At 37.5% G+C, this 22,811-nt stretch overlaps 1 protein-coding gene across 6 annotated transcripts in view; it reads right to left on the reverse strand.

The window, feature by feature from the left end:
- Positions 1-22,811, reverse strand: part of VCAN (versican) — a 111,397-nt gene that overhangs the window by 85,087 nt on the left and 3,499 nt on the right. For all 6 annotated transcript variants that reach the window (XM_082724685.1, XM_082724682.1, XM_082724684.1 and 3 more), the window contains exons 2-5: positions 13,409-13,484; positions 6,902-7,279; positions 3,141-3,315; positions 2,929-3,056 (exon numbers count right to left, since the gene is read on the reverse strand). In XM_082724685.1, coding sequence (XP_082580811.1) covers positions 2,929-3,056; positions 3,141-3,315; positions 6,902-7,279; positions 13,409-13,478 — 751 coding nt within the window. In that variant the 5' untranslated portion in view covers positions 13,479-13,484. The remainder of the gene's footprint in view (positions 1-2,928; positions 3,057-3,140; positions 3,316-6,901; positions 7,280-13,408; positions 13,485-22,811) is intronic.

Here is a 22,811-nt window from a genome sequence, read left to right on the forward strand (position 1 = left end):
CTTAATCACAGGGACCTTAACTGCCTCCCTAGACTCCTCTCTCAGCATTGTCTTGATCACTCCTAAATAACTCCAATCCTTGACTCAATTTTCTAAACTGTATAATCATCTCAACTCTATTCTAAATGCTCTCAAAGTTTTCCAAAACTACGTTTCCAGGAAACTCAAATTAAACTTTCTAATAAGGAACGCTCGCAATGTTTTCCAAAGCTACCTTACCAGGAAACACAGATTAAATTTTCTAATAAGGATTATTTTGTGATTACATTATCTTAATTTCTAGATTTCCCACTTTAGAATCTTGATTCCCTTAATTTCTTGGTAACAGTGTTCTGTTACTGAATCATGGCTAATAAGCCACCACAATATCTAGACCATTTCCAAGAATACAAGCTAATACTGGAATCCTGGTTTGTGGATATAGCTAATACAATAGCTGTTTTACATTTAGTAAGTTATTTTTAAAAATAGAATTGAATATCATATTTGTATGTATATCTGTGCTATAATCACCATCTTAGAATATGAACCAGATTAGTTTTTTTTCCTCCCTTAAACTAGCTGGATCTAACAGAGTATAATTATTGACTTTTATAAAGAAATATATACATCAGAATGAATAAGACATTATTCAAGAAGAAAGAGGGAAAAAAGGGTTGACATTCTATCAACTAAATATCTTTCATTTTAAATGACTAAATTAAAACAAATTAATTACCTTTTTAAACTGTGCTTTATTTTATACTTAATTGACTTTTTCATGAGCCATCTGGAATAATTTGGCTTCTGATCTAAAGTTATTGCACCTTAGTTCATAACTGGCTATGTGTTCCATCACATGCATTCTGACTGCATCAATATCTCTATTTTTTGATGTCTCTCACACACACTTAGCTGTCAAAAACACAATAAAATAGAGGTGGCAATTATGATACCCATGAATACAGTGATAAATCTCTCTCACGAGGAATGTTGGCTTACTTTCAAATAATCTGTCATCGATGTAGCAATTGAAACATCAGATGTAACGTTATATAGTCAACTTTCCACAAGAGTTTTTATCAATTCAGAGTTCAGCCAATGGCCTTTACTTCAAAGAGAGGCACACACTTCAGTAAAGGAGGAGGGAGACCTTTACAAGAGTGATCTTTTGATCTTCCTCATTCATCCCCAGTCGCACAGGCCTTTCTAACCTCCCCCACCATACCAGTCCAATTTCAGGTCAAGAAAGAAAAGATCAGTGTTCAAAGATTTGCAGATTATTCTAAGGGATGACAAACAAGGAAGAGAAAATTTCTAGAACAATGTCATTGTAAAAATACTGAATATCCTTCAGAACTGGGGGCACCTGGGTGGCTCAGCGGGTTAAAGCCTTTGCCTTTGGCTCAGGTCATGATCCCAGGGTCCTGGGATTGAGACCTACATCGGGTTGCTGCTCAGCAGGGAGCCTGCTTCCTCCTTTCTATCTGCCTGCCTCTCTGCCTACTTGTGATCTCTGTCTGTCAAATAAATAAATAAATAAATAAAATCTTTTTTAAAAAAGCCTGTTAAATTCCTTCTATAAAACAATGAAAAACCTTTTTACTCTGCTCACAGAAATTTCAGTCAGTGCTTGAATTAGTTATACTGATTCTTCTGCCTTTCTCTTTCAACATTTATGTGCCCAAACAAAAACATTCAAATTCTGTGTGTGTGTGTGTGTGTATATATATATATATATATATATTTTATATCCAAAATTCAATATACATATCATATATATATCATAGGATGGGTTTGGTATGTTTTCCCTTTGTCCCTATAAAAAAAGGAAATTGCTAGTATCTGAAGTTCTCATTTAGAAAATACATTTATCAGTTTTAAAGTAAAGTTATAATAAGAATGTTAAGATGCTAGGGAACCACAATTAAGCAGCCTTCTGGTAAGCCAGCCTGCTTATTCAAATTTAGTCAGGTCATTAGGAAAATATAAGCTGCTTAGTTCATAGCTTTCAGTCTCTGAGGTGGTTTATTCAAGTCACAGAATCATAGAATTTTAATGTTGGAAGGGACCATGGAAATTATCTAGTCCAACGTCTTTATTTTACACATAAGAAAACCGAGATTATCCTTTCTATATGTACCCAGCCAAAATTAAAAGTGTAACTCAATTCAAAACTCCCCTTTATATAGTTCGACTTTAGGCTGCCTGTTAATAAAAAGGAGACCCTATTTCAAAAGTCACAGAAACTTCTGTTCCATGTGTCTTATAATAAAACTGTACTGTGCCCCTTGGGTGCCACCATTGAACTCATACCTGTCTTTAAGAGCCTCTAACTCATGCTAAATGAGAAATAATAGAGCCAAACTCATTCGGGCTTTAGACCTCTTAAAAGCAAGGCCTCTGGCTTCATATCCCTAACAACTAGCACAGCACCCAGCATACTACACGGTTGGTTGGTGGTTTCTTTAATGAATGAATGATTGCTCTGAATATTAGTGCAGCAACATTAACAGAAGAACTTGAGAAACCCTCCTGGGCTAGTTTCAGCTATTTAGTTGAGGTTCAGGGTGTTTATCAGCCCTTGGATTCACAGTGGTTTGTCATCACAGGATTTTACCTGAAGTTCTCACAAGAATAGGTACCACCCGTAGAGCCTTCTATTCTTAAGGCTCTAAAAGTGTACTGGAAACAGTCCAATAGCAGCATGCCTGAAAGAAAACCTGCCATTAACTGAAGACATTTCTAACCTGCATAACCATTTGCACACTCCTCCTTCTCTTTCCACTTTAATTTGAGCTTATTTCACCACAATCATACGGTAATTTAAACTAAATGCTGCTGTTTGGAATCCAAACAAGCATGAAAACTTGTTCTATTCCTACGTGCTCCCAGTCTGTCTTCAATTTTCTTAGTTCGAAGGAAGCGTTAGAAATTTAAACATCATACCATCCAGGTGGTCCACGTAGCAGTACACGTCGTACGTTTCATGAGGTGAACGGAATCCGTAGGTCCTGACTCCTTCCTTCCCCATCATATCTCCATAACAGCCTACTCGGGGAGCCCGGATGGGATACCTGGGGAAATAAAGGATGAGTAAGTCGCATTTATCCTTCCTCTCAAATTAATGAATTATAGCCTGTGGCCCCCAGATCTCTCACCTGACGGTCTGATCAGAAAGCCAGCCTGCATCACACTGCTCAAATCCATCTTCATAGGCGGCATAGAGCTGCTCTGGGGTTGCTATGACTGCTCCAACGTCCAAACAAGCCTTCTGTGCAGCCTCAAAATTCAGAGTATACCTGCTAGTCGCCGCTCTGTAGTGAAACACAACCCCTGCCAAGAGAGCAGCAAGCAATTACAGGCAGGTTCAAATATCCCCCCATACTTCTCGAAGTTTCTTACCAGAGCAATACATCAGATTCATTGCTCACATGGTCAGAGCAATATGGTGATCTTTCATTTTCACTTGGTATAACACTACACAAAATTATGGTGATGTGAGGAGCCCCAGAAATGCCATTCACCCAGGTGTCCTATTCTGCTCCACTAGAAAGTTTCCCAGACAGAAATTTTCTATTCTCATGAAGACAATATAAAAAAAAGATTTAAGCGATTAAATGCCACTTGGTGGATAGTTGTTCTAATTACAGGTAGTATTCACACTGTCATGGGAACACTGGACAACCAAAGGGAGTCAGTACTGCAGGAGATACAAAGAGTCAAGGGGGCCACAGGATCAACTTGCCCTACTTCATGATTTTACGCTGGGCCAACTCAAGAGAGGCATGTGGAACATTCACCAACACAATTCCTCGAAACATAAAACATTGAGATATTTACTTCCAGAAACAATGTACTGAGAAGGAAAAGACACCGGAATGTGTATGAGTGGGAAGGCTTATTCCTGTCCCTAATTTGTTCCTTAACCATGTATTGAGTTAATCTCCCCCCACTATAAAGTGTAACAGATATTGCTTATGTTACCTGATATGAAAGTCAAATTATGTAAAGACTTTAAAAATGCTGGATCGTCTACTGACCACTACCCAATGTTCATCATACTTACCATCTGACTAGCATAACTGAGAGTTTATACTAAGACAAATAAAAATGTATATTTTTTTAAAAGATTCTAGTTATTTATTTGACAGACAGCGATCACAAGTGGGCAGAGAGGCAGGCAGAGGTGGGGGGGGGGGAGCAGGCTCCCCACTGAGCAAAGAGCCTGATGGAGGACTCGATCCTAGGACCCTGGGATCATGACCTAAGCTGAAGGCAGAGGCTTTAGCCCACTGAGCCACCCAGGCATCCCTAAAATGTATGATTTTTATCTCAAAGGACTGAAGTAAAGTCCCCAAAACTCCCCTGAGTTGAAGCTAGACATTTTGGTACTTGCCTTAAATTTCACTTTGCTGTGTGTTGGGAATTGCTGTAATCTAGTGGTTCTTGAACAGTACTCTAGGGCTCAAGGAATTGTCAAAGAGCTAAGGGAAGAGCAGCTGAGGCGTGATTCGGGGGAGGGGTGTAGCTTTGGTCCTCTCCCTCCATTTCAACAGGAGCATCTCTATTTTTAACTGGAGTAAATATGGTGACTCATTTCTACAAGACTTCAAAGTGAGTCAAGGTAAAGTAACTGGGAAGTCACTGGAAAATAGAAATTGGGGCAACTGGGTCTTATGGATGAGACTTTATTAAGAATTATATTGCTGGGGCACCTGGGTGGCTCAGTCGATTGAGTGACTGACTCTTCGCTTCAGCTGAGGTCATGATCTCAGGGTTGTGAGACTGAGTCTGGTGCCAGGTTCTATCCTCAGTGCAAGTCTGCGTAGGATTCTCTCCTTCTCCCTTAGTTCCCCCCCACCTCAAATCAATCAGTCAATCAATCTATCTACCTACCTATCTTTTTTTTTTTTTTTAAGATTATATTGCCTAGGACCACTTTTATTTTATTATGCAGTATGAATTTGGTTCCCAAGATACCTTCCACTCTCTTTTTTTCCTAGTGATTCCCTGGGGAAAACAACAGTCTATATCCCACAGCCTGACTTCTAGCTATAAGACTGTCTTCCACATGCTCATCAGTAGATTGTTTTCTTCTCCCAAGACAGGTTTGTGCCAATAAAATGATGCAGTTGGACAGACTAGCCACATCACAGAAAAGCACCTCTGGTAAGTGTCAACACAAAAAAGACCTGCATGGTCACCAAGTAGAGGCACTGACAATTAACATTCATTTTCCCATTTCTAATACTGCAATGAAAAATTCATCAGATGCCTTTCAGAAAATTCATACCTCTATAGAACTACTCTAAAATCGTGCTATCTGGTAAGTATGAGATATAGTTTATAATGATCACTAGGGCTTAAGTAAGAATTTGAATGGTTTTAGATTAGTCTTATGTTGATCAAAGCTTCAAACAGTCCTCTTGGTAATTAAAAATCTTCCATGTCCACTGAACACTGGCAGTAAGGGGGCACAGAGGGGCCTCTAAGAGCAGGGCAGTGAGTATCAGTTGGTATAAATATCTGCAATTGTAGGGATAATTAAAGACCTCATGGGGCTAAGGAGATTAAGTGGAGGATTTTCATTGTTTCAGAGGAGCAAGGGGCAAATCCATTGCTAATTCTTTAATGATGAAAATAGTAAGAAGTTGTTAAGCTCCTGTTCGGGATTTAAAAAACATATATATATATATATATAGTGTGTATCTACCACTACTTTATATATTTATAATTTATTAATAATCTATATGCTTATACAAGATACAAAGGTAATATACACACATATAAACACACACACACAGAAATAGAAAAATATCAGTAGAGCAAAACAGTCCTAGGCTAACTGAAATAAATAATAAAAAGGTTAAAAGAATGAAGAGCCCAGGATATTTTGTGGATGCGTGGACAACATAAAATCTCCTAGATTGGTAGGAGAGAGTAACAGAATCTGAACATAAAAGGATGTACAGAAAATTAATTCATTGCATCTGAAATTCAAAGTATTTCCTTTTGGCTACACAAGAAAGTTTAAATAAAACCCTTTGTATATGTTTCTGAAAGGTAAATATTTTATAGGAAAATGGAGGGATGGAAGAAAAATCTGTTCCATCATGTCTGGATATTAGAATTTTGCTTAATAACTTGCCAAAATATTCTGTTTCCAAGAGCTATGGTATTATGTGTGTACCCAATTAAAGCAATTTTTCTTTGCTTTGTCTCCTAACTTAAATTCAAATGACATATAAACCACCACTGAAAAGGGGCTAAAATGAAAATGCTTCATCTTAAGACTTAATGTATAACAGCTAGTGTATTACCCTTTGTAAAAATTCACTGAATTTTATTTTGTTCCAATTCAAATGTTTATTAAGTCTTCGTCTTTCTAAGGCACTGTGAAAAGTACCATGATACTTATTAAGTGCCTCATTTCTTCAACATAAGATGGAATTTATATTTCTTAAAAACAAACCCAAAGGTTTTAATAATCGTGCTAGGACACCGAGAAAAAAGGAGAAAAGGTAGTGTGTGCATGTGTGTGTGTAAATGTACATACACACCTATTGTAAAAATTAAACTGTAGATCAGCCTTTATGGTCTTAAAAAGTCATCATTGTTAGGTCTCAGTAATGAAGTAATAATTCTTAAGCTATTTATCTTGTCTTCAGGTATTCATTATTCCCATGATACTGCACTTGACTGTTACTGAGTCAGTGAAGTTGCTGTGCAAAAAGTCACCTTCCTTGACCCTTGTAGAAATAACAGCTCGTTTTTGGTGAAAGGCATGAACTATTTAAATGACTGATGTTTCTTGCACTTGTCCAAACCCTGAACTATAGTTACTTTGGGTACTGTTTCACAATACTTCTGAACCAGGTATCATGTTACACTACTGTCTTCCAGATCTGGAAAGCCTTACCATCCACCGCCAACGACACTGTGTCTTGTGTGTCTTCAATCCCATACATGACGTCACAGCGGTACAGACCCGCATCACTGGCACGCAGTTTGACCATGGTGAGTGAGGCATCACCCACTACCTCGGAATGTGTGGGCACTGACACTCTTCCTTTATAGCCTTGACCAATCTTGATATTCCCGTTTTGGGCTACAAGAACAGTAGTCTCCTTCAGATCTTTCCCATTCTTGTCCAATTCGATCTTAGACCACTTGATTCTGAGAAATTCACTGGAGGTGTTGTAACTGGGTGGTAAGGTAGGCAGGGTTGAAAAATGACAAGGTAGGTTGACTTTTCCAGAAAGGGAGCCTTTGACAGGTGGGCTTCCTTGCACTTTGACTAGAAGAAAGAGAAAATACCAAATTAACAGTCCTAGAAAACTCAGCTGAGTCTATTAAATAAGTGAATGGAGGGACCTGGGTGGCTCAGTTGTTAGGCATCTGCCTTTGGCTCAGGTCATGATCCCAGGGTCCTGGGATGGAGCCCCACATCAGGCTCTCTGCTCAGCAGAAGTGTGCGTTTCCCTCTCCCACCACCTGCTTGTGTTCCCTCTCTCACTATGTCTTTCTCTGTCAAATAAATAAATAAATAATCTTCAAAAAATTTATAAATAAGTGAATGGATAAGAAACCCTTGCCTTGGTTGTTTATACCTTCAATATGTGAGGTAATTAGGATGATTTTATATATAAAGAATAGTATATAATATTAATGTTTTACAACAAAGACAGGGATTCATAATGCTCATCTTTATGTACTAAAAATACAGCATTTATTTTGAAGTATTTGTAACTTGGTGTTCAACAGGAACAGAAAAAGTGACAGAATAAGGCGTGTGTGTATAGGAAAGCAAGCAATCAAGGGCAAGAGACTAAATCAGCAACGCAGGTTTCAAAGACTGGACCAATGTCAGGAAAAGCAGTTGAAAGGCAAATTTATGTCTACAGGTCAGAAGAGGAAAAACATTTAAGATAACTGCCACATTACCTTAGAGGAAATGAAAATAAAATCCAAAGAGGAAGTGAAAATTTTAAAAATGTACTTCAGTAGACTGGAGCAGGAGGAAGTCTAACACTTGAAGGACCCTCATTTGGTTCAGTGTTTGAACCAAAGGCTTTCATCATAATGACAAATCCAGCTGCAATCACTTTGCAGTGATACATTACCTCTCAATTATATCCTGGGGGGAAATTTTGGTCTGTTCATCCAATGCATGTAAAATATTATTCTGCACAATGTCTTTCTGTTTAAACCCTTAAACTTTTAATAAGAAAGAATACCTTGACTGCAATTTAATACTATCACATGCAAAAAAAAAAAGAAAGAAAGAACATTTTTTTTTTTTTTTTGCATGTGATAGTATTAAATTGCAGTCAAGGTATTCTTTCTTTTCTTTTATTCTTACAGGAATCCATACTTCTTTCTTTCCTCTTCCCCTTCATCTTCCAGTTCGTACTAATTGGCTAGACAATGTGTTGGCAATAACAATAGAAATTATGTCAATACACAAGCAATCCTACTTCATGAAAATATGATGAACAAGTTAATAGTAGCCTCCAGATAGAGTGAAATAATATTTCTTAATTAACAAAATGACATGTGTCTAACACCTAGTGTGTTAGTAAATGTATTGACAGCACACATCTCAATAGAGACATGCATCAGAAATGATATAGTTGTCAACACAGCACTGAGGATTCAGGTGGGGATATGTCATTTTGAAAATTACAGGACAATATGGAGATACTATGGACTTTAAGAAAAAACTCTACTATTAAAGATTGAAATTTAACTTCAAGATGACTGGCCTATAAAACCTTTCATAGGATACAAATAAATCTAAAGTAATCAATACAGTATTTTATTTATTGAATTTGATAGAAATCACTCACATATTTCTAATTTATAATAGTCATTGCTGTCATGCATTTCTTTGTCATCTTACTAATCTATATATAACTTGTCCCAAGACAGTTTTTTTTTTAAATTTTATTTATTTATTTGACAGAGAGATCACAAGTAGGCAGAGAGGCAGGCAGAGACAGAGGGGAAAGCAGGCTCCCTGCTGAATAGAGAGCCCTGATGCAGGGCTTGATCCCAGGACCCTGAGATCATAACCTGAGCCAAAGGCAAAAGCTTTAACCCACTGAGACACCCAGGTTCCCTCCAAAACAGTTTTTAAGGCACTTAACAAAATTAAATAAAAATAAAATATACTATTAACTGCACTAAGTTCTTCTTTAAGATGTTACTAAGATCATTATCATCCTGGAATATAGTATCAAGGGAACAATTCCATTCTATTAGGTCCTTGGCTTACAAAATAAATTATCTTACTTAAAGCTAACTCTCAGAGTGAAACTAGCCGAATCACCTACTATGGCTGCTCCACTGAGAGGAAGTTACATTCAAGCTCCCAGCTGGCTGGTTACAGACCTGGGTGAGAACACAAGTCTCCTCACAACTAATCAAGGAATCTTTCAGGTTTGGAATTTACTGCATTCTTCCCCTATCCCTAAATTAGTTTTGGTTCCTTTGCAGAGTCTATATCCATCCAATTTCTATCCCATCTTATTTCTATTCCATCCTATTCCTTTAATTGCTATCAGCACTGACAACTCTCAGTAATTTCATGATCTTTTACGTAAATCTATAAAGTCCACAGGGGGCTTCCTACCTGATTCATAAATCTTTAATTTGGGCCCCATTAAGGAGATGATGACAACACAAAGGTTTTTTTTGTTTTGTTTTTTTTTTGTTGTTGTTTTTTTGCCAAGAAAGGGGTTCTGAGAAGGGAAGGGGTAAGAATTTTATGATCTAAAAATCTCCTAATTTACATTTATATGTCCTAGGAAATCCCATCTTCCTTCTTGAAGAATTATTTAGATGATTAACTTCACCACAAACAAAATATTGCTCTTTTAATGGAGAATAAACAGTTTTGCCACCAACCTCAATTATTATATAAATTATAAGATTCTTTATCACTACCTTAAAAATGAGTTTAAGATAAATGTTCAATTCTTTAATATTTATTACTAAATTTTAATTTTTTTCACAATTTTAGACGTGTAGAGGCAGAAATGAGAGTCAGTCAAATCTATTCAGTTGTGTGGTTTCTGAGAGCATTGCTCAATAACTGTGCTATTATGAAAAAATATATCAGAACAAAATGATGTCAAAAGGCAAATTTCCCAAGGGTTATTTATTGTTCTAGATGTTTATAGATATAAGAAAATTAAAAGCTTCAGTTGGATACAAATATATATTCATGTAGAATCCAATCTTAACAACAGGATTAACAAGAAGCTGTGTGGTCAAGTCTTTTGTGTATAAAATCTTGAGTCTTAAAGCACTGCATCACAAGAACTAAGTTCACTGAATCTTAAATATTTTAAGGAAGATATTTAGTAGTTCAGAAGATAATGTTTATAGACCATGCATATTTTTAAAAAATGTTACCTGCAAGAAGTTGTCTGGAATTGTGAACAATGCAAGTAATAAAAATGAATGTTAACAAAAAGTTCACTGTTCCCACCAGATGGTTTGTGGTCCAAATGAGTATAGTGAAGGAGAAATCTCTGAATAATGAATGATCATTTACCCTTCTTTCTCTGTCAGTAAATTCTGTGGAAAAGAATGACGTAAATTCCATCTACACAATTTTAAGATTTTATTTAATTATTTGACAGAGAGAGGGAGATGTCACAAGTAGGCAGAGGGGGAGGGGGAAGCAGGTTTCCCGCCAAGCAGAGAGCCCGATGCAGGGCTCAATCCCAGGACCCTGAGACCATGATCTGAGCTTAAGGCAGAGGCTTAACCCACTGAGCCACCCAGGTGCCCCCCATCTACACAATTTGACCATACACACACACACACCCCTTAGCCAAATAAATGTCAGATTGAGAATATGGGAATTTATTACTCTCTCGGGCGATAAATATCACTCTCTTGTTCATTCATTTACTCATAACTGTGCATGTCTCATTTACAGTATTAGAGGAATAGCCAAGCAACCAGGTCAACACTAGATAATCAGTATAATAGATATTGTTAAAGCTCAGAGCTCTTTTTACATTAAAATAAAGCCATTAACCAGGGGACAAGGTATCCATTAATGTTAGTTATTGATCTTTTGAATGCCTAGGAATAAACAGAGAAAAGCTTAAGATGACAATACTTGTGTTGACTCATAATAAATTACTGCAGTGTATCTCACTATGACCTTGGCAAATCTGTTTTATGTGGATATGTTTTCAACTCTTACCCGTCATATGAAAAAATTAATTTCTTCTGAAATCAGCCCCTAATTACATCTCTTAATTATGATCACAGATGTGCAAAGAACTTGAATCTTGGCATAAAGTATAATACAGTGGTTAAGAGCATGGACTATGGAGCCTGCCCAGGTTCAACTCCAGGCTTCATAACTAAACTGCTGTGTGAACTTCTATATTAGCTATGCCTCTAAACCTTTTGATAGTACAGTTTCCTCATCTGCCAAATGGGGAGAAGAGAAGCGTCTGTCTTATTGGAAAGTTAAGATTCAATAAATTAACTATGTAAAAAACTCAGAAGAAGGCCTGACATGTAGAAATTATTCAATACTGCTAGTTATTATTATTATTATTATTATTATTATTATTTTAAAATACTATCAAGGAGCTATATCACACATGTTTTGGGATTTTCCCCATTGTTTGTGTGAGTTCTTGCTTTGTTTTAAGCAGAAGATCTAAACTATTTTAAGTGTCCCTCAAAGTTCTCCCACTCTTTTCTCTGTTATTCCTATTCTGTTATTACCCAACTAAACCAACTCCATTTTCCATATTTCCTTTCTGTGTTCTCCCTTGTCACTGGATGCTATTATTCTTCCCTGCCTGTGACCTTCACCTTTACTTCCCGAAAACACTGAAGAAGACAGTGTCTGGCTGTTCATAGGTTGCTGGAGCCCAAACTCTGACAGCCATCGTGGTCATTCATATCTCGGTTTAAATGTTACTTTCTCCAAAGAGGTCTTCTCACCTTCCCCAACCCAGGCCATTCTTTTTTTTTTTTTTTAAGATTTTATTTATTTATTTGAGAGAGAGAGACAGTGAGAGAGAGCATGAGCGAGGAGAAGGTCAGAGAGAGAAGCAGACTCCCCATGGAGCTGGGAACCCGATGCGGGACTCGATCCCGGGACTCCGGGATCATGACCTGAGCCGAAGGCAGTCGTCCAAACAACTGAGCCACCCAGGCGTCCCCAGGCCATCCTTTATCATATCATTCAGCTTTATTTTCCTCAGTCTGAAAGTATCTGGATTATTAGTTTCCTTCTTTATTGCCTGCATCATATAACTAGGAGACTGAGTTTAATGAAATCCAGGACAATATATGGCTTGTCCACTGGTATATCCCCAGATACCCATAATGGAAGCTGGCACATAGAAAGTAATCAAACAATATTGTTAGCAAGTAGACATAGGAATGGGTAGGAGAATGCATTGATGAATGAACAGATGGATAGATAGATAAAATGATACTTAAGTTTTGAGTCTTGAAGAATGAATTGAAGAGGAACTATAGAGAACAAGAGAAGGAATTACATGTCAAAAACCAGGGAGTCTATGGTGAGTGCTGTTAAGTGTGTAAGCCTGATGATTCACAGACCTGTACCCCTGGGGCTAATAATACATTACATGTTAATTAAAGCAAACAAACAAATGGAGGGGGGGAGCAACAACTACTGAGTATGAAAGTCTATGCATGGAATTGCAAATTAGTTCAGAGAGTATGAAGCATAGAATAAGTGTGAGAAGGAACTGGAAGCTGTCTGGAGAGGAGCAAATCACTGAAACTCAGGGCAGTATCTTTTCTCATGGACTACAGTCCAGGAATTTGGAATTATAGAACCTTCATTAAGTAGATATATAATTTAAAGCTGAGAAAAACAGTGCATGTGCACTTACCCAGTTACTTCAAAAGGGAGAGAGAGAGAAAAGAAAAGAGAAGAGAAGAGAAATACAGGTGTGGGTAAAAACTTGGTTGTCAGCCTGCTCTTTGTCTTTTTCTTTTCTTTTTTTTTTTTTTTTTTGGTCTGTTTGACTTCTCAAACTGTGGCCTCCTAAGGATTTGATAGGCTTTCTTTTCTTTATAGGAAAGTCTTAGAGTATATTGAAGAAGACAGATTTTAAAAATATGTCCAACGCCACATATGAACTTTTTTGCAGTCTAAAAGTAATCTGGGAATTTTCTGAAAACCCATTTGCTTCTTTGGCATTCTATTCAGTATTTCATTTTGACTGATTTGTTTAAAACCATTTATTAAATAAAAAATAAATATTTCAGCTGAAAGTGTTCAGCGCAATAAATCACTAAATAGATAAAAAATTAATTCTTTATACTAGTGGCCCCATATTGCCATTCAAGGCCTTAGTATTTATATTTTTATTTCACTAAGCACCAAATAAATTGTTATCACACTCACCTTTATGTAGTGCATGGGTTGCTATTAAGGTAGAACATATCCATAAGATGCTTTTTATGTTTATCAACATCTTGTCCTAGGAATGAAGAAAAACACAAAGGAAACCATAAGCATTCAGGTTTGTGGTGGGCCATAAATCACGTGCTATCTGCACAGTGTATGTAATAAGAGTACAAGAACCAGCTCCTCTTAGATTGTAAAAACAAGAGAGAACTTGTAATAGGAAAAGTCATCCAAACACTTTAATTATTAGTTTGACTCTCACCCAATGCAGTTGTTACCAAAATAACCCCATAACCCACTTTGGGAACATATAACAATAGGCATGTGTGGGACAGCCACAACCGGGTAGGCTGTAGAAAGAACAATTGAGACCACAGCCCAAGTAACTTAGTGGCTAGGAACTGGCACAAAGTGGGAGGGGTGACCACAATGTCTATTTAGAAACAGGAAGCTGGTCACAGATGGAGCAGAAAAAGATGGGGAAGCAATAGGCAGAGATGCTGAAAGAAAGGGATTCGTATCAGATGTAAGATGGGAAGGACCATGGTGGTATCTCCTGCACATGGTATCAAAACAGGGAATAAGGATTTCAGCAGGCTTTTTAAAGCACAGACTCAATTTAGTTTCTTGGAGGCTGAACAAACAAAACAAATGTATTATAAGGAGCTGTTAATTACAAAAAGACCAGTGCTTGCCATGAGTTTTAAAGCATTTCCAATTGTTCTGGGGGTGAAAAAAGAAAGAAAATACTGTTCTGAGAGTCAAGGAACCCTGCCCTGGCTTTGTCGTTAATTTATTGTGTGACTTAATGGGGGAGACATTTAATAGCCTGGGTCTCAGGATGGCCCCTTCCAGCTCGAATTTCTATGAAGCTCTCATTATGAGGTGGATAAGTACCAATGTTGGGGACCATCTGGAAAACAAAAAGCCAATCTCAGAAGAACTATAGATTATTTGATCCCCATGCTTTTCCCCTTCTCAGCTACATTTAGAACTCTTCTGTATAAGCATTGCTGGTTGGCTACCCCGTAGCCATTCTTCTTTCTCCTTGCTAACAAACTCTCGTTCCATTTTCCTGTATTTCACAGCCATACAACTTAGAGAGAAGCCTGAGTCAAACCCAGCCCAAGGGAATGATCTTGATTGTCCTAAGTCAGTCACACTGCTCCCATTCCTTTCTCCAGATTGGTTTTGGAATGAGTAGATGAAGCAGTCTTAACTAATGAGATGTGAGGAGATTTCAGGTGTGAGGGATGGAGGGGAGGCTCCTGGGAAAGGTACATTCATCTTAAGAACAGAAAGAAAGGAAGAGATGGTTGCTTTGCTTCCTTGAATACTGAAACAATAGGCTATTTTTTCTCCTACTATTGTAGCCATCTTGTATCCATGAGTGTGTAAGATAGCTTCCAGGGATGAAGCTGAGAAAGAATCAGGAGAGCTAGGGCTTAAGCCCTCACGCATTAGGCCTAGAGTAGACTGTACCTTTGGACTTTCTTTTTATATGAAATAATAAACTCCTTTATTATTTAAAGCCAATAAAACCAGGGATTTTTGTTACTTGTAGCTGAAAGCATTGCAACTGACACATTTGAAATGGTGTCCTAAATAACTTCCTAATATTGTCCATAGAGAGTACATAAATTCTGTATGATTTAGGAAATCTATATTGAAAATAAGTAAATGCTATAAGAATCCAAGCCCAATTTGGATTCAAGTTCAATTTCATAATTATAACAGCTAGTCCTTTTTCCTTGATATTCTTCTTTATTTGATTGTCTTTATCTTGAAATAAGCATTAGAAACTCTCTACAGCAAAATCCTAAAGAGCATCTTTTAAACCTAATAAATTGTATATCTGTTTTCCATCTATAAGCCATTTGAAAACTCACAATGAAAAGCATATAGTTGATAATCCTTGATACAGATAATTAACCTTAATAATTAAGTTTATTATTCATCATATAATTACTGGGATATGTAGCAGACACTACTAAACGCTAACTAGAAAATCTGGTTTCTACATGTCTGTATTTCTTATAAGCTACCACAGCAAGTAGGAAGTATATACTACAGTATTTTAGGGGGGAAAAAAAAAGAAGACTTCAATTCAACATATTCTATAGTTTAAAGTTGCTGAAGTGAAATTTCAGGTTGTACCATAAAAAAATCTATTAAAGAAAATGCATTTCATGAATATTAAATGAATCTAAGAAGTCTTTTTTATAAATATACTCACAAACAATAATTTCCTATTGTCATTAGAGAAAAAACTGTCCTCAATTTTTTTCTTTTTTTTTTCCACGAAACTTTTATTTTATAAGCATATAAGTCTCCACCTGAATTCAAGTTCTGAATCCTTTACTTATACTCTGCAGTTTGGAGGTAAATTACTAACTCTCTCATTTTCAGTAGCTTTCAAATTGTGAAAAGTAGTACTTAACTGTTGAAGTGAATGTGAGGATAAAATAATGCATATGAAATATAGCTCAGGGATACACACTGTATTCAGTACTCAATATTTCTTACTAAAATTACTAATTCAGATTTTCTACAGATGTTCTCTTCCTGCTTTCATATCACTAGTAGCAAAAAGAAAAGTATTTGAAGTTGTTGGATTTAAAAATTATAACATGCGTTGCCACTATAAAAGCAGGGGATACGTTTATACTTACAATATATTGCCCTATAACTTACTGCTGTGTGCCTTGCTTGAAAACATGTTTTATCTTCTCTGTAGAACAGTAGGCATTGGAGAACAGAGCTAGTATCACATTCAATTTATTAATTCCTGTAATATTCCCATAATATTTCCACAGAGCCAGCTTCAGAGTAGACCCTTGAGGAAGGTTTAGAGACCAAATGCAGAACCATTGCCTCCACCTCCTCTTCCGAAACATGCTTTGAAGCAAAGTGCCAACAATCTCTTATGAATATGGGCAAGTAGGCTAACTGAATGTGAAATCCGTTTACACTAGTCCAGTTGACTATTCATCATGTCATGGTAATATCTGATGTTTGTCAATATTTGGACATCGGTGTTAGATCCCATAACAGAATCAGAGAAGGTGTGACCTTGACCCAGGAATGGATCTTCTGCAACCAGATTTCCTCTCCAAGGCCAGTACTCTAAGTCTAACTTTCTGTGTCAGGCTTCATCCTTATAAAAGCGTCTTTTTTTTTTTTTTTTTTTTTTAAGGAGAAAGGAAAATGTTCTTTCATCCATATAACAAGTATACTCATCACTTGCCTTAAGATTGCCCCAAGACAAGGCTAGGGAAGGAAGCTGGTACGTTAAAAATACAAGGGAGAGATAAGTTATTTCTTAAATATACTTACATAAATATATTTTAATAAATATCCAACATCCAAAAATTGGAATTTTAACAGTAAGTCTCGGATCTCTTTTCGAAAAATCAGATTAAACAACTCTAGGTCCATATTCTTTCTGGCCAGTCATCAGCACTAGGCAAGGGACAAGCTCTCTCACCCTGGCTCTGTGCACTCAAGGTCATCATTGGCCCCACTCAGCTTCTCATCCATTTCTACTTCATGCCTGTTCCCTTCAGGCACCTGATTTAAAGAATGGTCATTTATCTCTTTCATAAACATGTCAGAGTGCTTTTACTCATCTTAATCGCCTTAGAACTACATTTCTGTGCCCTCTTCCTTGGAGTCTATGGGCATTCATCCCATTTCTCTAATTTTCTTAAGGCTGTGTCCATGTTCATGGTTGTTAAGGCACTCTTATTTACCTTTTGCACTTGATCTTACTAAATAAGAAACCTTCTAAAACCTCTTTCTTTTTTTTTTTCAGCACCACTCTAACCCCCACTTCTATTCTTCCCTCTTCCATGTTGGTCTTGTAAGCATAATCTGCTAGTGATAACAAGTCTGTCTGCATGGACAGACCTAGGAGATATGAAAGCCAGTGCCTATATTTAGCATGCACTCTAGTGAAGTCAGTGAGAAGAGGAGAAAGTCATGGAATAATCAAGGCACAGCCGACTGAAGCTATTTAATTGCCTGGGAGACACAAGAGACAAGGTTAACAGGACTCCTAGACATGAGGAATATCTGCAAAATGGGTAAGGGTCATGCCAAGAATGGGCTGCCTTGCAGAAAGAGAGTCAAGGTTCTAGTAAACAGATATTTAATATTCTCTGAGCTAAGGATGACTTAAGGAAACAAACATAGCAATTTTGTCTTCTAATCTTCAAATTAGTTATTCTAGACAACAATTGTCTAGGACACCTCAATCACAAGGTGGATATAAGGTGCCTACCATATTGCTCCTGGGTGCAATGCAGAGAGAAATATTGTGGTTTAAGCAGGAAATCGTATAAATTTACTTCACAAAAGTAATTGCGCCATGTGAATTTATCACTAACCTGTGACTGGATTTCTGAAAACGGCATTCTCTACTCCCTTTGCCATGCTCTATTTTCATCATAGCACATATCATTTTATATATATATATTTATACACACACACACACACACACACAATATTAGGAATTGCCTTTCTTTACCCACCATAATATAAGCTGTGAGAGAGCAGACTTTGGTGTTTTGTTCATTGCTCAGGACACTCAGTAAAATATGCTCATTTTTTTAGATAATAAGATGCATATTATAAACAGTTTGTAATGTATGTTATGTAAGATGAATGTTATAAACACTGTAACTTAGAAATATAGTTTTTTGGGTTGTTTTTAACAGCTGTATAGTTTTCTATTAAATGAATGCAGCATCTTTCATTTCACCAGCTCCTATGATAAGCCTTTAAGCTGGTTTCACATTTATGCTATTAGAAATCATCTCTGTCCATTTGTCTTGGGTGACACTTGTACCAATATCTCATATGACAATGTCTAGAAGAGAACTGCTGGGTCAAAGAGTATATGCATTTTTTAAATTTTCTAGTAGCTCTTACCAAGTTATTTTGTAAAGAAGATGACCCTGGGGCACCTGGGTGGCTCAGTGGGTTAAGCCTCTGCCTTCTTCTCGGGTCATGGTCTCAGGGTCCTGCGATCAAGCCCTGCATCGGGCTCTCTGCTCAGCTGGGAGCCTGGCTTCTCCCACCTCTCTCTCTCTGCCTGCCTCTCTGTCTACTTGTGACCTCTCTTTCTGTCAAATAAATAAATAAAATCTTAAAAAAAAAAAAAAAAGAAGAAGAAGAAGAAGATGACCCTATTTTATTGCCACAGTAGTATGTAAGAGATCCACTTTCTCTACAACCTGGCTGACACAACCTTCATCAAACTTATTTATCTTTAGTGCTGTGAATGAAAAAATAGTGCAGTATATCATTGTTTTTTAATTACTATTTTTTAAAATTACTATTTCTTTAATTATAAATGAGACTCAGCAATTTCTCATATGATTAAAAATACATTTATTCTTCTGCCAACTGCCTGTATTTCTCATTTGATTTTTTTGGGGGGGGGATGGTGGGTTGTGGTCCTTTACTTATCTGTAAAAGTTCTTGTTGTATCAAAAGAGTTATTAGCTCTTTGTCTCTCATATGTTGCAGATATTTTCCAAAGGTGTTGTTTTGTGTAAATAATTTAACTGTTACTTACTCATACTTATCAGTCTTCTAGGATGACTTCTGGATTTTACCTTTTTTTTTTTTTTTTAAGATTTTCTCTATTTATTTGACAGACAGAGATCAGAAGTAGGCAGAGAGACAGGCAGAGAGGAGGCAGAGAGGAGAAAGCAGGCCCCCTGCCGAGCAGAGAGCCCGATGTGGGGCTCGATCCCAGGACCCTGAGATCATGACCTGAGCCGAAGGCAGAGGATCAACCCACTGAGCCACCCAGGCGCCCCTGGATTTTACCTTTTGCTTAGAAAAGGTTTCTCAACTTCTATTTTATTATTTTAAAAGCCCTGTCATTTCTTCTAGTTTTTTGTTTTTAAATTTTATTTCAGTTTTGAGAGAGAGAGAGAGAGAGAACATGTACAAGCTGGGGGAAAGTGGGGCAGAAGGAGAGGGAGAGAGAGAGAGAGAGACTCTCAAGCAGGCTCCACACCCAGGATGGAGCCCCACATGGAGCTGGATCTCATGACTCTCAGATCAGGACCTGAGCCAAAACCAAGAGTAGGAAGCTTAACCGACCCAGGTGCCTCCTTCCAGTTATTTTTTTAATATCATTCTTTACATCTCATTTTTGGTCATCTTAACTTTTTATGAGGATAAGAAATGAAGAAGAGATTGACTATTACTCTGAGTCGACCAATCAGTTGTTCCCAAATCATTTGTTGAATAACCCTTCTTTTCCACTGTATTTCCATGCCTATTTTAGTATATTTCTGGACTCTATCTCCTGTTCAGTGAAACTAGAAAATTCTTAAAGCAAAATGCTCCTATCTAACTCACTTTATAGATTCATAGGAAAGATGTGATTTAGGTAAGTGTTTTTATTGAGACTATTGAATTAGATCAATATCAGTCCCAAGGATACAATATTAACACCACTTATTTGTATAGTTTTCCATTTGCCAAAGCTTTCCCACAGATATTCACACTTTTGATGTGTATAACTGTATATGCATTTAATAGATTCTGACATCAAGCTTTTTGATTCCAAGTCTAGTGTGCCTTCCGCCACACCACAGGTAATAGCAACTCAGTAATTTAATAATAAAAAAATAATTTAATAATAAAAAATATTGTTACATTATATATGTGTTTATTATAAGCTATGTGATCTCATTTTTATAGACATAAACAACTCTCAGAATTCTTAAAAGAATGAGGTAGGAAATATGTAGATAAAGAAATGAGATAAATTTAAACAGATGTGCATTCACACACTTTTATATTTCATAGATCTATCAGGAGGAGTTGCAGGAAACATAATAGACAAACACATTCAACAAAGTTACTTTGCACTGACCACTGAACTACAACCACCCTGGTACATTCAATGATAAGAACATAGCAGAGTAAAAAAACAAACCAAACAAACAAATATCCAAACACTGGAGAATACATATAAATAATATATAAACACATAAATATATATTTATGAATAGGGGGTATGGGGGAGTAGGTGTAATTTACTAAATCTAGGCTACCAGAGGAAATAGGCAAAAACTCACTAATTGAAGCAGAGCTTGACCAAGATGTTTATCTTTAGAGCCACCTGGGTGGCTGTTGGTTAAGTGTCTGCTTTTGGCTCAGGTCATGATCCCAGGGTTCTGGGATGGAGTCCCACATTCGGCTCCTTGCTTAGCAGGGAGTCTGCTTCTCCTTCTCCCTCAGTCTGCTACTCCCCCTGTGTATGTGCGCTATCTCTCTCTCTCTCTGACAAACAAACAAAAAGACATTTATCTCTACTTCCTCCTGTTATTTTTTATTCTTTTTAAAAGATTTTATGTTTTTATTTGAGAGAGAGAGAAAGAGCAGGGGAAGGGAGAGAAGCAGACTCCCCACTTAGTGGAGAGCCCCATGTTGGGCTTGATCCCAGGACCCTAAATCATGATGTGAGCCGAAGGCAGCAGGTCAACCAACTGCACCCGGGCGCCCATCTACTTCCTCTTGTTCTGATTGCCAATCAGAGGGAGTACCAGCGTTGTGTTTTCTGGTAAAGTACAGACTTATGCAACAATCAGCATGTTTTCTCAGACTGGAGCAACTCACCCTCAACAATCAATGTTTGTAAGTCCTAACTAGTTTCTCTAGGTGGGTGGTGAATAATCGCCTACTACAGTATAGTCACTGAGTTGTCTCAAGAGAACCCATGTATCTTGAGAAGTTGGGTCAGTCCTACTACAGTAGGAAAGAAAAGCTTGGTTGTATGACTATTGGAAGACAGCTTTAGTGGATCTTTATGCTCTCAAAGGCTCTGATGCTCAATTAGTGAACATTCATCAACCACAAAGTACTTAACGCATAATAATAAGGTGAGGAAAGAAAGAACAAAGACTATATTTTTAACATTAATCATATTCAGCCTTAAGTTAGCTTTTTAGGTCTTTTGCAAACAGAATTTACAAGCATGCTGACTCAGGTATCCTAGAATTTCAGAGACATTCTCCGGTTTGCAAGCACAGAGAAAAATTAGAGGAAACCTACACTTGTAAACATGTAACTAACTCTAAGGGGATTCTTTTCAAACTTCACTTTTTAAAGAAGAAACAATTTAGGAGTAATTTTTAATTTATCTACTAGGAAAATAAAATAAAAGTTTGAATTCTGACATAAATCCTTAGATGGTCTTATTCTTATCCCTCTTCCCACCACCCACGAGATTAAGGACTGTGGACTTCCTGCTGGAGGGAGTAATTGCTCAATCACTTTGGAATCCACTGGAACTCTTTGCTGTATTAGTTTGGACAGACATATACAATTGTGAAATCTTCCTTTCCTTTACTGAGAGATTGCACTAGAAGTCAGTCCCTGAGTCCTTCTGCCTGATGTGCTCTTATATCCAAGTTACATATTCTCAGGACTGGAAACAGATTTCATCTTAGAAATATAGTTCTTTCTTCCACTGATGCCTTACCATTTTTACATTAGACTCACAACATCCTATTTCAGGACTTCACATGAATATTTTCATGATATGTTTTGCATAGTGGACAAGCGGTACTTAAAATAATTAAGGTCCTAGCTTTTAGAAAGAGACAGAAAGAAAGGGAAAGCCTATCAGTTAGATAATCAGAATTTGAGATCTCAGAGATCCTTAAAACCCAGTTCTCTGAAGTAAAGCGAGGAAGCAGGAGGGTTTAAAATGCAGCTTTAAGTGACAGCGTCCAGACTGTGCAGCGATCCCTCAAGTCATTAGCTCCGTCACTTCATAAATGTGTACTGAGCTGCCACTGTGCACCAGACCCGTGCTAAGGTTCCTAATGCACAGGGACCTGAGTTACACTCGCAGCCCCTTAATGTTGGTGCTCGTTGGAATTACATCAGCCCGGTCAAATGGCAATCGTTTGCCGTTCTAGACGCACTCTTTACGATAGTGTGGAGGTGACTACCCTATAATGGACTAAAAACAAACCTTAAACTTACTTGAACGTATTTGCAAATTCAATGTATGAAACACAGAAAAAAACTCGTATCATTTTTCTGTCCAAAAAACTTTGCTTGAAGTCCATCTTTACTTCCTCCCTGATGCGGGGCAAAACTCCTCCTACCACTCCCAAGAAGCAAGAAAAAAAAATTTTTTTTTTCTTTTCAAACTGCTAGAGTGTTTAGCACCTTTTGGACAGAAGTCCGAGAGGCTCCCGCAGCAGCCCTCAGCCTGAGCGCAGAGGGCGCGACCGCAGAGCTTCCGCCAGTGAGCCCCGCCCAGCCTTGCCCCGCCCCGCCCCCGCCGATAGCGCAAGGCCCCGCCCCCACTGGCCTCAGGGCGGGGACCCGAGGCGCCGCGCCAGTTTCTGACTGGGCGGAC

Source organism: Mustela nivalis (genome assembly GCF_964662115.1).
Source record: "Mustela nivalis genome assembly, chromosome: 3".
Taxonomy (NCBI): Eukaryota; Metazoa; Chordata; class Mammalia; order Carnivora; family Mustelidae; genus Mustela; species Mustela nivalis.